The 17,469-nt window shown below is 41.0% G+C and overlaps 1 protein-coding gene across 1 annotated transcript in view; it reads left to right on the top strand.

The window, feature by feature from the left end:
- SRBD1 (S1 RNA binding domain 1) overlaps positions 1-17,469 on the top strand; it is a 214,186-nt gene that overhangs the window by 23,321 nt on the left and 173,396 nt on the right. The window contains exons 10-12 of the mRNA XM_006272172.4: positions 4,992-5,088; positions 6,995-7,130; positions 15,778-15,881. Of these exons, the coding sequence (XP_006272234.1) occupies positions 4,992-5,088; positions 6,995-7,130; positions 15,778-15,881 (337 nt within the window). The remainder of the gene's footprint in view (positions 1-4,991; positions 5,089-6,994; positions 7,131-15,777; positions 15,882-17,469) is intronic.

Raw genomic sequence — 17,469 nt, 5'->3', positions numbered from 1 at the left:
AACTTTACCTTTGCTACTGCGCATTAGTGCAGCAACTGTGCCTTTATCTAGTACCTTATATTAGAGGTACTAAACTTAATGTGTAGTAGCAAAGTCACATTAATGAATGTGTAGATGCACCCAGTGGATTACATATGCATAAATTGTCCTGTTTTATAGTTTAGTATAGACAGGTACATAACTTTGGCAGAGTGTTTGAGAGGCCTTTCAGTTAAGTAGACGTTTGGAGGCTGTGGATGTCATTTGCCCTAAGTGGGATATGAAGCCTTACTTAGTTGCGAAGAACAGTTTGTTAAGAAGCAGGTCTGGAACTCCTGAAGCATAACTGAAGCAGGAAGCTGGTGAAATAAGGAGTCTGCTGACAGTTAAAAGGAACAGTTCAGGAAGATGAATACATTCATAAGAAGCTAAATGTTTTCTTTGCGTCAGTCTTCACTTCTGAGAATCTAAGGGGAATCCTCCCTCAGACGTCTTCTTTTAATAATAATAAAGTTGAGGTACTTCTAGAGATTGAGTTGCATACATCGTGACAAGGAGGAAATTGATAATTTGCAAAGCATACACTTACCAGGAAGTCCAATAATTTTACAGGAGCTGAGTATGAAGGTAACAAAAATATGCAGGCTCTTCTTAAAACTATTCACTATTCCAGAGGATTGGAGAGTAGCAAACATTGTGTCTATATTTTAAAAAACAGGTTCTGGGGTGATCCAGGGAATTACAGACTCTGAAAGCCTTAAATCTGTCCTCATAAATTGGTTGAAATAGTAATTAAAAATTAAATAACAAAACATTTGCATCTGACAAGTTCTGGCCAGCATGATTTTTGTGAAGGAAAATCATGTCTCATTAATCTCTTGGAATTCTTTGAACGTGGCAGTAAAGTAGTAGATAAAAGAGAACCAGCTGATGTAATTCATTTAGCCTTTTTTAAAGGCCTTGACAAGGTACATATTTTTTCAGGAGGCTACTGGAGAAGCTAACTAGTCATATAATAAGAAGCAAAGTGTATATATATATTTTTTTTTGGATCAAAAGCTAGCTAGGAGACAAGTGAAGAGTAGGATCATATGATCACTGTTATGACAAAAGGTTAAGTGCAGGTTGCTTCAAACTTCTCTGGGAGGTTTTTTGTTAAATATATTACAGATTGAGAAAGGGGGTGAAGTAGTAAAATTTATAGAAGATACAAGATGAAATAAGCCAAAACCAGAGCAGACTGAGGAATGTGAGAGCTCTGAATAAGCTAGGTAAAAGAGCAACAGGATGGACAATGAAATTCTGTGTCATTAACTGCAAAATATGTACACTGGACAAATTTAAGCCATTTGTGCACTTTGCAGGGTTCTAACTTAATGGTAGCTGTTTAAGAGGAGGATCAGGGTCATATTGCAGATAGCTCAGTAAAAGCTTTGCTGAAAGGTTTCTGCTAGAATTGCCCAAATAGGATGGTTCACTGCATGAGGAATGGGATGGCGAATAATGCAAAGATGTTTTAATACATTTTGTATATATTTCTGGAGTTGCCTCATTTGGAAAACTGCTTTATTAGTCTCTCGATATTGTAGGATATTGCAAAACTATCGTAGGGTAAGAGTATGCAGGGTTCAGAATCATATGAGAATGAACTGCCTGGAAAAACACTTGCAAGAAGATCATTTGAACACGTTAGGATTATTTTTATCTGAGACGGGACCAAGAAAAGAGGAAGCAATTGTAAATACATATGGTACATTGGGCAGACTCATTAGTACTGCTAAGTGTTAGGGCCAGTTAGCCCTCCCACAGTGCTGTGCAAGCCTGGCTCTACTGCTTCTAGTTAGAGACAGCCCACATAGGGCACTGCTGTCAGGTGTAGTGAATTTACAGTAGATCTAGGATTTTGAGCAGGTGGGGGGAGTACAATCAGTTTTGGGCCCTGGGCTTCTGGCGCTAGAAGGATATGGTAGGTTCCACTGGCCACCCACCTTGCTTAGGAAGAGGGGTTGGGCATCCTGTTCTGGCAAGATAGGATCTTTGGTTCCCATGAATGGCTGAAGGAGGAATTGAAAGGAGGTGTAACTGGATCCACCCCTGGAATTAGCTCAGAATTAACCTGTGGCCAAGAACTTAACAAGATTTAAAAGAGGGACTGAACGCAGTGGACTGATGTCAAGAATATTCAGAGTTGTTTTAATTATTGATAGCAACATTTTTGGAAAAGATGCTTGACTTCTTTGTTTTGGGGTTTATGCTCACCTCTGATTAACAGACACCAGGATGAGATGTAATGTGTTGGGGGAATGAATAATCCTAAATCTTCCTGTTGTGAGGTTCCTTCACCTTATTTTAAGGCACTATGTACTGCCACTTTCTGACACAGGCATAGATTAGATTAGTTAGAATCTGGGTTTTACAGGAGAACATCTGTTTCATGATCTCCTGGTTCCTGGCTCAGAGCATGGTCCACAGAGCAGGGAAAAATTTGGAGTTACCATTTTCTCTGTGACAGCCCAAGATTCAATTTTCTGTGGCTTGCTGGCAGGAGTGATTGGAGGGGGCTAGAAGGGAAGATGAAGCTTTCTGCAGATTGAGTGTTCAGTGATTTCAGCAGCAGGCACCAGAAAATAAAGATGATGTTTTTCTGTAGTCCATAACTTTTCGAAATCTTTCTTCAAACTATTAGAAGTATTAAATCCTTTAAATAAAGAAGATTGCATAAAGAAAATAGGCAAACTTAATGCAGAGATTGTTACCTGCTCCTCTACAATATTGAAATGTATAACATTTATAAAAAGGTAGGGGTGCACTGATTATTACCCAACCATATCGGCCAATGCTGATATGATAATGGAAGGCATTTTAAAGTACTGACATAAACCATATATATATATATATATATATATATATATATATATATATATATATATATATATGTGTGTGTGTGTGGTTTATTTTTATTTTTTTAGCACGTTCCAGCAGCCTCTTGCGCCAGTGTCCTGGTCCTTAAATGAACTGAATGAGCTTTAGTTCAAGTGCCCCCACCACCATTTTTAAGTATGGGGATGCTTTTAAGTGGAGCAGAGCCGAGTGGGACAAGGGTGGATGTGGGCTGCATCAGGGATTTCCACTATGCTGCCTTTGCCCCAGGAGATCTGCGCTGACTGTGTGCCCCCTGCCCGCTGAGCAGCATGGGGCACAACTTTCCTCCCCCACTGCTGCTGGGTATGCAGGGGGCACACAGCCATTGGAGGGCTCCTGAAGGAAAGGCAGCAGAGCAGAGATCTTTGAGCCCACAGCAAGAAGCCCACATCCACCCCACACATACATCTGCGGGGGGGGGGCATATGCCCCCCCATGCCTCTCCCAGGGGGTGCATGCAGTGGCGGGGAGCTACCCCCGCCCCACACACACCCTCTGGACTAGCTGCCTGTGGCTCTGTCTTGTTCCCTTCCCTGGCCTCAGGTCCAATGCATTGCCCTAGTTGGGCAATGCCCCCAGCCCCTACCCCACTCCCTCCCTCACTGTGGAGGCTCAATCTTTGGAGCGCCCTGTGTCTCGCTCCTAGCAGCCCCAAATAGGACCCCTTGCAAGTTAGTATGCTGTCTGCCTGCAAGGGGAAACCCGCTGTTTTCTGAGCGAACACAGGGGCCCTGGCCCTGTGGGGGAGAGGGAACCCAGGTGTCCAGGGCCTTGGCCAGAAGGTATAATTATTGGTAAACTTTTAAGGTGCACCGATACATTGGTCCCATATCGGATCGGCACTAATATAAGCATTGGCGATGCTTAGGAGGTGCATGTGCACCCCCTGAGATTGGCGGTGCACCCCCTGAAAGAAGCACCACTGTTGCTGGTGGTCACCACTTGCCACCCCGCTGCCCTAGCTGCTGACGCCATCGGTGGCGTCTGCGGGTGGTTGCCGTGCCCTGCCCAGCCTCTGGGGGCACTCATTGTTCATGGATATAAGAAAAATTGACAGTATGGGTAATTTGCTTTTTTCAGCTGATGTGGCCGATAATGTCACTGATAAATGCTCCGTGCATGCACGCAGCCACAGTTTAGCATTCAGGTGGCCAGGAGTACAGCCTGGCAGCATGGAGAGCAGCTGGGTCTGCTAAGTCTGTTGTGAGGGACGGGGTGTGGGGGAGAGGGGCAGATCGAGGCCCCAGGGGTGAGGGAGGGAGTGGGGCTGGGTCTGGGGCATGGGCAGGCTCTGCACAGCTGGGGTGGGGTGTAGGGAGGAGGTGGCAGCTACCACCGCTGCACACACCCCGGGGGGACATGGAGGGGCATGCCCCTGAATCTGCGTGGGGCATCGGTGGGCTGCTGCTGCGAGCTGGAACTGGGTGGAACTGTGGCAACGTGTGGCTCCCCCTGGCAGGGGGCTGGGCTGGGTTGCACTTGGGGCAGGCGGCAGTGTTGCTGGGAGGGGGGCTATGAAAAATTTTGGGGTGGCTGCAGTCCCTGCCCGCCCCCCTCCTCCCCCCCAATAACTCCCCTCCCAGCATAGCTGCCACCCACCCTGATGAACGCAGCCTGGCCCAGGCCCCTGCTGGACAGAGCCTGGCCTCAGCCCACAACAGCAGCCCACCCTTAAATTTACATGTGTAATCTGTTTCACTTTGCCTAAATTCTCTCAAATTGTTCTCAGAAATGTAACCTGATTATTTTTAATAACTGATGATATATGTAAAGCTCAAATAAGTCTTTTTATAAAATTGGCTAGCTAGTGATGTTCTGATATTCTTCTCTTACTTAAAATTGATTTATAGCAATATAACTGATCATCTGAGCTGTAAAATGGCTTTGTTTTCACATACTTTAGAAAGGAAAGTTGGATAATACTAATTTGGGTATTGCAACACTGCCAATTATTCTAGTCCCTTGTACTAATTTTATTTTTCTTGTTCAATTTTAGTAATATATTTGATTGCTAATGTGGTAATTTATCATGCTCTGTTTTTTAGGCATTTTTTTTAATTATTAGTTATATGCTTTTTTTTTTTTTTAAGGCCTTTCCACTGTTCCGGAAGTAGAGGCTGGAGTGCAGCATATCTTGGCTGACATGTTTGCAAAAGATAAAGATACACTGGATTTCATCAGAATATTGTAAGTTTGGAAATGTAGGGGTCAGTCATTTATTTTTGCAGATTATATGGCAATATTCTGGCTCTTTTTGGGGTAGTTTTTCTGGCCAGAGACAGTCTAGTGCTGGAAATACAGCTGATGAAGTGAACCTGAGTTCACAAAAGCTTGTGCGCTTGCATGCTCTCTTGCTTGCTCTCGCTCTTGCTCCATGTGTGTGTGTAAGCAATGGGTATAATATGGGTTAGAAGGCAAGGTAGATGTGCACCTTTATAAACTCACTATATGTGTGTGCGTGTGTAGTTAGTTAGTTTATAAAGGTGCATATCTACCTTGCCTCTTAACCCATATTATGTCCATTGCTTTGTTTACTTTGTTTTGTTAGCCCTTAGTCTGGTAAATTTATTTCTGAGAAAGGCAAGACAAATCTGCTTTGGAGAAGGGCACAGATAATGCATCAGAGGGGCGGGAGAGCACAGGCAATGAGTTGGGGGTGGGGGGCACAGAAGGGGTCGTGTTTTTTTCCCCCCCTAGATTTGTGCGCCCACAGCAGGCACGGGGCTGCCACCTGGCCGGACCGACACAGGCAGGAGCCACCTCTGTGGCCCAGCAGGAGGACCCAGCACATGAGGGCAAAGCAGAGTGGCAAGACTTGTTGCTGCCATTGCTGCAGCCACCGCCAGAACCTCCATGCCAGCCACGCTGCCAACAGCGCAAGGAGTAATGGGGAGGGGGGTTCACTGCCCTCACCTCCTCCCGCCGCCAGCTGCTTGCATGCTGGGTCACAGATCTACCACAGCTGCCACCACTGCCATTGCTTCCCTCTGGCTGCGGCTCTGCCCTGGAGGGGAGCTGGGGTGGGGGCAGTGTGGGTGGCCTGAGGTAAGTGGCTGTGGTGGCTGGGCCATGGTGTGGGGTAAAGCCATGGCCTGGCTGGCAGCAGGAAAAAATGAGAGCAGCATGGTCCTCTCCCCTTTTGTCTGTTACTTTTTGAGCTGCTGGTGTCGTGGCTGGCACAGGGGTTCCAGTGGCAGTGGCGACAGCAATGAGTATCACTGCCCCCGCTCCTCACTCTCACACTGGGTCCCACCCACTGGGCCATGGGGTGGCTTCTGCCCATGCTGGTCTAGCCAGGCTGTAGCCCCATGCCTGCTGCGGGTGCATAAATCTGGGAAAGTATATATCCCACATCCTACACCCTCCTCTCCCACCCCACACACCCACCCTCTGTCCCACACAATGGGGGGCTGTATCCTGGGGGTGGGGGCAGCGGGTCGGGAGTGAGGGGCACCAGCAGGACTTAAAGGGCTGTGGGGCTGTGGTTTGGGAATCAGTGGCACGGGCAGGGCCAGGGAGCTGTTTTCTATGTAAACTATATACTGGGTCGGGACTGGTCATCAACGTTTACAAATGGGTCCTGGTACAAAAAAGGTTGAGAACCACTAGTCTGTATGAGTGTAGTAAGTTCTAATTGGCTAGTACTGTTTGGCTTTGTAGTCATTACCTGTGTCCTACCCATCAAGAAGGTAAAACCCAGCCATGGATGGTTCGCCAAGATTTCATTTTGAGGCCTGGTTTATAAGAGACATACTTTTGTGTGCCAGGTACCCCTTTTCCATTGCTGTTTTGTTCTTAAAATAATGCATTCTGCAGGACGTCAGCAACTGTTTTATTGAACTGGTGGCATTCTACAGACTTGTATTATGAGTGAACAACTTCAAGCATTAGCCTAAACTTCTGCAATGTAGGAACTGTTGTCACGAAGTGCAATTCAGATGGCATTGAAGGAGCTAGGCGTTTTTTTTCCATTTACAGAAATATAGTCGTATCACAGTGGAGCAGGTTGTGCAAATCAAAAAGTAGATACTGAGGATACAGACACTAATTACATGTTAAATTGGCCAACTAATCTATTATTCTTTGTTCTTAGATGTCAGCAAAGGTATATTTGTCTCCAGTCAGCTTTGGCAAAAGTGTCATCCAAAAGTGTCAATGAGAAGGATGTTGATAAATTTCAACTGTACCATAATTTTTCATGCAACATAAGGAACATCCAACATCATCAGGTATATGTTTGAATATGCTGTTTTCTTTCTAGATAGCTAATGTGAGCCCCATGGCAAAATATGCTGCCTTAATTACTTGCTTAAAAACTGAATTTATTAATTTTTCAGTAACCTGAGTTTGAAAAAAAACAAACGAAAAACAGTTTCTTGATAAAGTAACCTAGAAGAGTAAACTACTTGTTAGGAGACTGAGTGTTCAAGATAGGTGAGAGACATAATATGACTGATGATCTCTCTTTTTTGCAAAGCAACAAGCACATACCAAATATATGAAGGAGAAGGATGAAAGCTAAGTAGTTAATCCTGAGAAAAAGGAGAATATAGGATACTTACTAGGTATTAACTAACAGCAATGCTGCGAGCCAAAGTTAGATTTAGAAAACTGTGAAATAGAATCAAGCAAACTTTCTTAGTGGTTTGTCCATCACGTCCCTTATGGGGTTTGCTAGAATGCTGAGTTGGCTCAGAAACCATCCCTATGGACAAAGAGTGCTCTGAGCCACTTGGCACTAAACCTGTCAGTTGAAATTGGTGTGAAGCAGCAGGAAAAGGTTAGAAAATTGTAGTTAGAGGTGACCTGCAAATGTAGTATTTAAAAAAAAAAAAAGAAGAAAAAACCCCCAGCATCCTCACTTCTCAGTCAAGTGCTCCAGATAACAAGGTCAAAAGAAGCATTCAGCAGACAATCAACTGAAAATATAGGTGTTTCCTTGTGTGGCAGGTGATCACAGTCTTGTCTTTTGTGAAGCCTTTCCACTCATCCTAAATGATAATAGCAGATCTATATTGCTTAAAAGTGTTATATGACTTCAAAATGGTAACTTCTCCACTGGAAAGGAACTTCTCCATTGGTGTGCAGTGTTTCTCACCACCATCAGTTTATAGCTTCATCAGTAATCCACAAGAAATGCCCCCTAAACTTATAGGTGGCTGTTGTTTGCCCCCTTCCCTGAATGCCTTTCCTTTATGTTAGTGTCTATTTTCTTCTCCTGTCACAATATTAAAAAGTCAAATGAGGTTCTGCTTGCTAACTTCTGATTTTGACTTCTCTTTCAATTCTGCCGAGTTTTTTTTTTAAATGGATTTATTGTACTAAACACTTTGCCAGACAGGTACCCATGTTTGAAATTAGTCCACGTATCATAAAACAAAGATTACATTATTTTAAGCAATCTGGGTCTTGGGGAAAGGATGAATTATTATTAGTGTTTTAATATCTGAGTGGTCTGTATAAATGTGTAAGAGGTTCTTGCATTGCTGTTTGTATTAAGCTTGAATGTTTATAGCATTTTATTGTATTACAGTAATTGGCCTGCAGAGGTTTACATTAATGAGGTCTGGGAGAGCTCAGTAGTGCAAGGTTAGAGTATCACTTTTATAGCATCTCATACATTTTATCATAAAATACTGTAGTGAGAATTTTGCAGGTCATTATCAGGGAGATTACATTTTGTTTGCTGAAAAAAAGAACTCTTTGGGTCACTGTAGACTGACTGGAGTCTTTTAGTATTGACTGCAAAAGAAATAGGCTGCTTTATTATGGTACCTAGTGCCCTCTAGTATAAAAGTATAATTCTCAAGGCATTTTACAAAGGAGGTCAGTATCATTGTTTTACAGCTCAGGATAGTGAGGCATAGAAGGGCAGAGACCTGCTTGATGTTACTAAGCAAAGCAGGGGCACCAACAGGAAGAAAATCCAGGCCTCAAGTCAGAGGCTAGAGCTATTAGCCTATGCTGCCTCTCACATTGGGTATGTCCTTCTATTGGCTACTTGGGTGTTAAAAATAAATAAATATCTATAGCATTCATTAAATTGGAAAATGTAGAGAGGGAAAAATCCTTGTTTTTTTTCTTTAGTCTATTTACAGTTCAGGGGTTTGCTACATAACTCCATTTTCACCATTTTTAAAAATTAGTATTTTAAATATCACAGGTAAGGTGGTTTTTACTGCTTCACTTTTCCACAGCTTAATAAATAGAACTCTTTTCTTTTTGTGCTGAGAAAAAGCTTTAAAAAGTGTACAGCCATTCAAGGGATTTCTTGCAACAAAGTACTGGAGTTATATCAGATACATACCAGGAAGATCTTCTTCCTATCACTAACATGAACAACTACGCTTCTTTCAGACGCTGAGGATACTCAGTATTCCACAGTTCTTTGCTCCCCCTCTCTTCCAGGGGAGAGAGAAGGAAGACTGACTCCCTAATAACCCACCAAGTGGCAAGCTGTTAGGGAGGCTTGTGGGAATCCTGCCTGTCCAGCCCTCCTTCCTCCTGTCATTCCCCCCGCCCCCCACCATTCACCTGATGGCAGAGAAGGCATTCTTCTGTAGCAGGAACCCTCCCCAAGCACCAAATGGTTGCTGCCAGGGAGGATGATGCTTCCCACCCCCTGAATCCTATGGGTCAAACCAGAGGAGTGCATAGAGATGGAGATAAAATGTTTTTCTAACCTTGCACTCACTAAGAGGGTGGTGAAGCACTGGAATGGGTTACCCAGAGAGGTTGTGGAATCTCCATCCTTGGAGGTTTTTAAGATCCAGGTAGATAAAGCCTGGGCTGGGATGATTTCGTTGGGGATGGTCGCATGCTGAGCAGGGAGTTGAACTAGGCTGTGCGGGCTGGGGGTGAGCCGGGCCCGTCTTTGCGCACGCGGGCTGTGGCCAGCAGCCCGGGCACGCGGGTCTGGAGAGGACCGTGTGGCTGCAAGGCACGCACGGGCTAGAATTAGTCACAGAGGCGTAATGGTTGATTTAAAGATTATTTACTTACACCCAAGATGGTCGCGGTGTAGGCTGGACAGTTTCCCAGGTACAGCTCCGCTTAAATCCTTGTTGGAGGACTACGACAAATTCGGTTCTTTGGGCCCGGAGTTGTTAAGGCTCCGTGGGTTCGGCAATGTCTTTCCCACGGAGTTGTCGAAGCTCCGTGGGTTTGGTTCAGCTCTCTGGCCCCGGAGTTGTTAAAGCTCCGTGGGTTCGGATCTTGAGTATATAGGAAAGGGATACGTCTAGGATTGGGCTCGGCGATGGGGAGATGCCAGAGGCTGTTTAGAGCTCTGTTGCCTGCTTAAGAAATGCGTTGGGTCCGTGAGGATCTGCAGCGCTTAGAGATCTTCACGCTCTCTAAGTGATTTCTCTCCAACTTGGGCGGAAACCACCCAAGCTCTTTATACGGCTAGCAAGCCAATCGCTAGCTGCCACGTGTGCATAATTTAGAATCGGCCAATAACGTGGCATGAATCTTCATACAAATGGCGGGAACTCCTTTGCACCATGCATCTCTGAGATGCAAAAGAAATGCACCATGCAAAGAAAGCTACAAATTGGCGGGAAATTCCCCGTTGCACCGGAGTTCTCTCCCGCAGCAGAGAACTCCACCATGCAAGGAAGCTACAATTTAGCGGGAACATAATTTAGCGATGCCGAAGCTCACACAAACAAAAACTCACAACTTTGGGTTGTGACATAGGTGACCATCTGAGGTCCCTTTCAACCCTCATTTTCTATTATTCTATGAACTGCAGACTATTCTCCAGAGGAAAAAAATCCCCTGCCTACTCCTCCCCCCCCCCCCCCCCCCCCCCAATCCCCACACACACATTTCGTCAGTCAGTTGATTGGTGGGATGGGGGAGGTATTCTCCTAGGGCTGGAACCCTCCCAGGACTGTCTGCCAGGGGCTGCTTTTCTGTCACCTATATTTTGACAGCCTGCACCCTTCCCAGGCAGGGGAGAGAGCAGGCTGTCCATCAGTGACATCCCCTAAGGGTGAGGGGTAACCTAAGGAGTACGACTGAAGTGCTAATTGAGATGTAGCCAGCTCATTGAGCACCCAGCGTTGCAGAGATGGTGCACACGCATACTGAGCACTGGGGCAAGGGGGAAGGGAACAGATGGACAGGTGTGGATGAAGGGAAGGGAAGACTTACCTTCCTGCTGTAGCAGCGTCAGCTCCATTCCAGCATCGGCAGCCCTGTGGTCAGGCTCCCTGTGAGCCCGTGTCCTGTTTGCTCCTCCCTCCCTCTATATATGTATATTGGGCATAGGGCTGCTTCCTGGCAGGGGAATTGCAGAACGTTAAATACAGACAACCAAACAAAGGATATTTCTTCTTTAATTTCTCTAAACTAGAGAAGTCTTATTCTTTCCTTAACCAGTCTATAACCTAGATTCAATTATTTTCTCTTCTGAAATCCTTATCTCCAAAGAAGCCATAGCCTTCCTTCATTGTATTCATTAGCCTGCCTTCCTGCTGGATGTCTGTCCAACCTTTGTAGTTGTTGTCTTCTGACTTTTCCCTGGAGTCTGTATTGCCAGTATCACTGGTTCAACTTTTACAGTATTGAATATTTCTCTGTTACGTATCTGAGAGTCCAGGTCTTTGCTTATATTGCAGCAAAGGGCTTATATTGCAGCACAAGGGCTCCATTGTGCTAGTCAATGTATAAACATATATTATATGCCAATCTGTGCTCTAAAGTGTTTGAAATCTAGATCCTATGTTTTTAATGCTACCAAAACCCTCTATTCTGTTGAATCCCCTTTTTATTTTTCGAGTATCTTTGTCTTCTTGACTTTTTGGTAAGAAATCTTCTCTCCCACTGTCTGCTTCTTAACTTTGACCTTGGCTTTGTGCTTCAAAAAATCTTGGTCATTCTCTGTCCTGAAATACTTTCTTGTCCAATCCATGCAACCCTGATAAAGCTAAATGGTCATTCTTTTTGCTTGTGCTCTTGGATTAGAGCTCTTTCCTTGTGGATCAGTGAGTTTCTTTTCTTTAATGCCTTCAAAAATCTTTCTTTTCTCCTTCATTTGTGACCTTTGGGAAAGAATACTGTGGTTTTTTGCATTAAGAAGGCTGCATAGGGACATATTTCTGCATGTAAATTGAGGAGAAGAGTAGATAGAACATTTTTTTTAAGTTCATTTAACTATTTTGGTGCAGGCTTCTTATAAGAAACATGTCTATACATGATGTAAAGAAGTTAGAAATTTATGGAATAATCTATACATCTCTTAAGCCTCTAGTATTTTATGTGATATGGTGGTGTTGGACTAGAATGTTAAAGACCTTCACTCTAATCCATTGGTGACTTTGTTCAGAGATAAGAGATCTGCAGCATGTCTTTTATTAGATATAAAAGTAGGAAACTTCTGTAAGTCACATTTACAGTAATTAAACCTATTCTGTTTGGGGAAAAAATTGTGAGAATGTTAAACCCTTGAACCGGGAGATACTATGACGTTAACTTCTATATATACCTGTATAAAACTCTCTTCTGTGTTCACATTAGAATAGTTTGTTAATTATATACAAGTATTACTGGTCAGAGAAAAAAACTTTTTTTTTTTTCTTTCAGTGACCAGAGATTTATCTGCCCTTTTTATGCCATATATAGTGTACATTAAAATCAGGTACATATTTAAAAGTACAGAACAAGTAGCTCTTATAAATGCTTCAAATTTTGTATAATAGAATCCTAGTAAAATTATTTAATCATAAATAATAAGAACTGGAAAAAAATATATAGTCCTAGATGTCGAGTAAATACTTAATCTTCAGAGTTTGGACAAAACAAACATTTATGCACAATAAAAAGACAAATGTATTGTGTTGTTTTCCATCTATACCTACTTGTCTTGATGCTCCTATCTAGAATGTTTTACTGTAAGTTAAAGCTTATAGTTATGTACCTGTTTTTCTAATGGGAATGAGACTCCATCTTGTCTCTTCTAGGATTAAAAGTATTCAGGCCAAGTACATATATATATTCAGGCCTATATAGTAATCACATAATAAATAATAGAAGGAACCACCCTCATCATATGGAAGATGTCTGACTTTTAAACAGATTAGTGCTTAAGAGCCAGTCTCCTGGGTATTTCTTTTCTATAACATGTAAATGGGAGACTTAATTGATGGGAAAAGACTGTTACCTAAAATAAGATACTTTAGGTATAATAGCTTTTTATACTTTTATTAAATGTGTCATTCCAGGTGGGTATTGAAAATTATTGAAAAATATAGAAGAAGTATAAAGGTATCCAGAACTGAGGTATGGTCCAGAGCTTTGGTATGGATAAATGTAGTCTGGAAGTTCTCTGAAGTGATGCCCAGCATGTTTTGTAGATAATAGCTGGAATTGGGTCAGATGTATCTCTTTGTGTCCCCTGATTAAATCCCTATTCCTATTTTTGTTGTTAGAAGGTATGTTTTTTCATCTTTAGTTGATGCTAGTGAAGCTCCTATCTGTTGGGTCCATTCCAGTCTATAACCTATTTGCATGCACTTTTTCACTCTGGAGAAAAAAACACTTTGTGCCTGTTTTTGAATATATCACATAAAATTAATATAATCAGTGTATTGGAAGAGTAAATTAATTTCCTGCCATTTTAAATGGAGACAACTTCAATTTATATATATTTTTTCTATATACACATCATTTGTAACTGGATAAATTGGTTGCTTAAAAAATTAAGTTGGTAAAATCATTTTCTAGTCAGATGTTAACCTTTTTGTAAGATTCCAACTCAAAACATTTTTGAAGCTTAGTTAAAAGCCTTTATAAATACTGTTTTAATGCAAATGCTGACCATTAATAATAGTGTTGTGAATGGTGACACTATAATTCTGTGTCAGATATATTATTTGTCTTGAACATCATTTTGATTTCACTTTAGCTTAACATTTAACTTTCTCTCTGCTTTATGAAACTGGAATAAACATGAAAGCATTTGATTTGTTAAAATGTGTCTTTCTAATCTCTGCATGAAAACATTTGCTTTGGCAGTCAAGGTACCTGATGCTATAATATTTCACATGTAATTTTTATTATTAGGTTTGTTGTTCAATGATATGTCAGGCCTGGTATGTCACAAGCACAGTAAAAGCTGAGGAATATAAATGGGTACTATGTCCTGGAGTCATTTTAAACCATTGTATTTAACATATGTGACATGTCTGAGTTAGCTAGTGATTGAATTAAAGTTCATGATTGACACAGAATGCTCTGTTGTGACAGTGCTTAGGGCCTGTAACATACAGTAACATGTGCAGCAATATAAGAATGTCAACTTTTAACAGCTTTTTATGATTTCTGTGTTTCTAACATTTAAAGAGTATTTAAAGGAGTTTTATTTCTAGTAAAAATAGGGAAATAACATTGTTCTGTTTTCCTTACAGTCCTAATCTATTACATACCTAATGTAGTGTGTGTATTAGATCTATTATTCAGAAATGTTATCTTCTAAAAGTTGCTAATAAGGGGCTAGTCCAGATCAGCTCTTCTAAACATCTCTGGCCTGTGGATTAGACTGATAACTATTCTTTGAATTCTGAACCAAGTTTTGCACGTATACTGACAGATGTCTGCAGCTACTGTATCCACAGTCTCTGTAACTTAGATTTGTATACTGTTTGTAAATACTGAGTTCATGAGCGGATTACTTCTGTAAAACAAGTCATGTCTGAAATATGTGCATAGTTTTAAAGGCTGGAATATTTTTATCAACTTGAAAACGAGATCCAAAAGGCATTTATACACATACCTTTTCATCCCGCGACATGCTGGAGATCCGGCGGGCGGATCGGAGCAGACTCGATTAATCAAGTCTGCTTCACACGTCAGCTGATGTGCACTGCACTGTCACGTGCAGTTGTATAAGTGGCGAAATGTGCGTCAGCGTGCAGAAAATGGTGGCGGTGTGCATTTGAACTAAAACACCTTCAGTGTGTTTTAGTTCAAAAGCATGCCACTGCCATTTTCTCACATTTTAAAAGCGTCTGGCGCTGCAGCGTAAGCATGTATACAAATGCCCAAAATATTTGTTTTTGGGAAGTTTCCTAGGAGGTGAGTAATCAGAAGTTCAGCTATTACAAATTAAATTAATTAGACTTTTATCAGGCAGTCTGCTCCATGTTGAATGATTTCAAATTTGGTTGCTGTCACTATAGATAAAGATATAGGAGCATAACACTGAATCTCTCTGTGTATTCTTTTTTTTATTTGAGTTGCTCTCCGTATAGTTAGTATGAGTTTCAGTTAAGGTTGTAGAAGGGTAATAACTGGTTATTAATTTACTGATTCATCCACTGAGTTAATTTTCCATTAAAATATATATATTCTTTTCCCATAATGTGTGCATGTGCACACGCACAATATTAACAGAAAATTAACTCAGTGGCTCAACCAGTAATTAACAAGAGTTTATTGCCCTTTCAGAACCTCAGTTGAAACTCATTCTCTCTCTCTCAAATCTATAGATATATATCTAGATCTATAGATACACATCCAGATCTCTCTCTCTCTCTCTCTCTCTCTCTCTCTCTCTCTCTCTCTCTCTCCCTATATATATATATAGGGAGAGAGAGAGAGAGAGAGACAGATATATAGGAAAAGCTTCTGAAATGAGATTTGCTATCACTGAAAAAACCATATACCGCAGTCTCGTATGGCATGATTTAATCTAATTTAAATGTTGGATATTATCTATTCAAACCAACGCTTTGTGAACTGATTTACTATTCAACCAACACGAATTGCTGCAGAATGTCAAACGAGTGCGTACACAAATGTTGACTTGATAAGTTTATCTTTTGGGTATTTTGTGTGTCATCTGTCTTTGCCATTTATGTTTGCACTCAGATTCTGGCCATTAACCGAGGGGAAAATCTGAAGATACTGACAGTGAAGGTCAATGTTCCTGACGGGGTGAAGAATGAATTCTGTAGGTGGTGTGTCAATGAAAGGTCTGTATATATAGTCTTACAGAAGTCTTTTTTTTTTTTTTTTTTCTACAGACAGCTACATGCTGAAATGTACGTCATATATCTTGTTCCATAAAGAAAAATAATTTAAACAAATAATTTATCAGAAGACCTTACTTTCAGAACAACTAGGGCTTGTTCTGTGTTTCTAACTACTGCCAATATGATGATCAGGAATACAATGCTTTTGAATATGAAATGTGAATTATAGAGTCAAGCTTTAAGCAATTCAAATTATCAAATTTTCAGTGATTTATTTAAATGTTGAATGCATTTTGGACTTTTTATAGTAGGGTTTCTACACAGTGAGAATACTGTGAAGGATTATTTAGGATTAAATACATCATTGAAGATCTTCAATTTCATGTGCCTAAAATAGGCCATTTATATTCCTTAAAAATGAGCTATAAATTAAAAGAATGTTTCCATTCCTAAGTAATATTATATTATTTCCCCCCACAATGTAGCTACATGGAAGTCAGGATAGCTGGATACTTTGGAAAGCATTCTTTACATATTATGAATGTTTCATTTATTATTTTAATAATTAAAATCCAATTAATTCTTTACTTGCCAAATCTAAATGTGTTTCTTCCTCCGTCCATAATTCCTATCATAAATATCCTATGTATGGTTTATGTAGTCTTATGGTAAATACTAGGACTGGGAATCCAGATTTATGCGTTATATTTCTAGTTCTTAATCAGTTGCTTTGTGACACGCAGCATATTGTTATATTCAGTTTATCTGTCTCTCATGGGGTTTGCTTGATGTTCACAAAGTACTCTGAGATTCTGTGATGAAAAGAATGGCATAAATACTTGCAGTACTAATATTTTTCTCTAGTATTTCACTGTTTCTATGTCTTTTGTCCATTTCCTTACTTGCTTCCTTCTCTTGTCTGTCAACAAAACCTGAACAGCCTGCTTTGGAGGGCAATACTTTCCTGATGTTATGTGTTTTTCAGGCTTGCATGCACAAATAATTTGGGTTGATTTTCTTCCATTGAATTAAAGGATGTTAAGACATCCAGCTCCCCTGGAAGTCTTTTTGGGAATTCTAGCTTTGGTGTCTAAAATTTAGTTAATGTGAAATAGACAGAAAAGAAAAAATGCTGTTATTTGATTACATAAAGATGGATATATGCTGTAATACTCAATTTAAATTAATGTTTTCCCTTTGCTGAAAGAAAGGAAGTGGAAAAGGTAAGGTACATTTTTACACTGTAGAAGGTTGCTTGATCCATTTACAGTTCCTTAACAGGATTAAAACATGCTTTTGTCTTAGTATTGTGAATCTTAATTGTAATAGCTATGGACTTTCTCCAGGTAGACTCCTGACTACAGTTAACATTCATTTTATCTTTGATATATGCTTCAGACCAAATTGCCTGCTCAACACAATACTGTCTACCATGTAGGCAGACAATAACTCTGAGTGCTCTTGTCTTAAAAGGTGCATCTACAGCAACAGTGTGAGTCACTGCCATGGAACAGCTTGTCACTGGTACAAGAATGAAAGTTTAAAATGTAAATGTAGCTATTTTTGTTTGATTTTTTTTTTTTTTTTT

Source organism: Alligator mississippiensis, chromosome 1 (assembly GCF_030867095.1).
Source record: "Alligator mississippiensis isolate rAllMis1 chromosome 1, rAllMis1, whole genome shotgun sequence".
Taxonomy (NCBI): Eukaryota; Metazoa; Chordata; order Crocodylia; family Alligatoridae; genus Alligator; species Alligator mississippiensis.
Note: the sequence above shows the minus strand (reverse complement) of the source record. Positions and strands in the feature narration are given on the sequence as shown.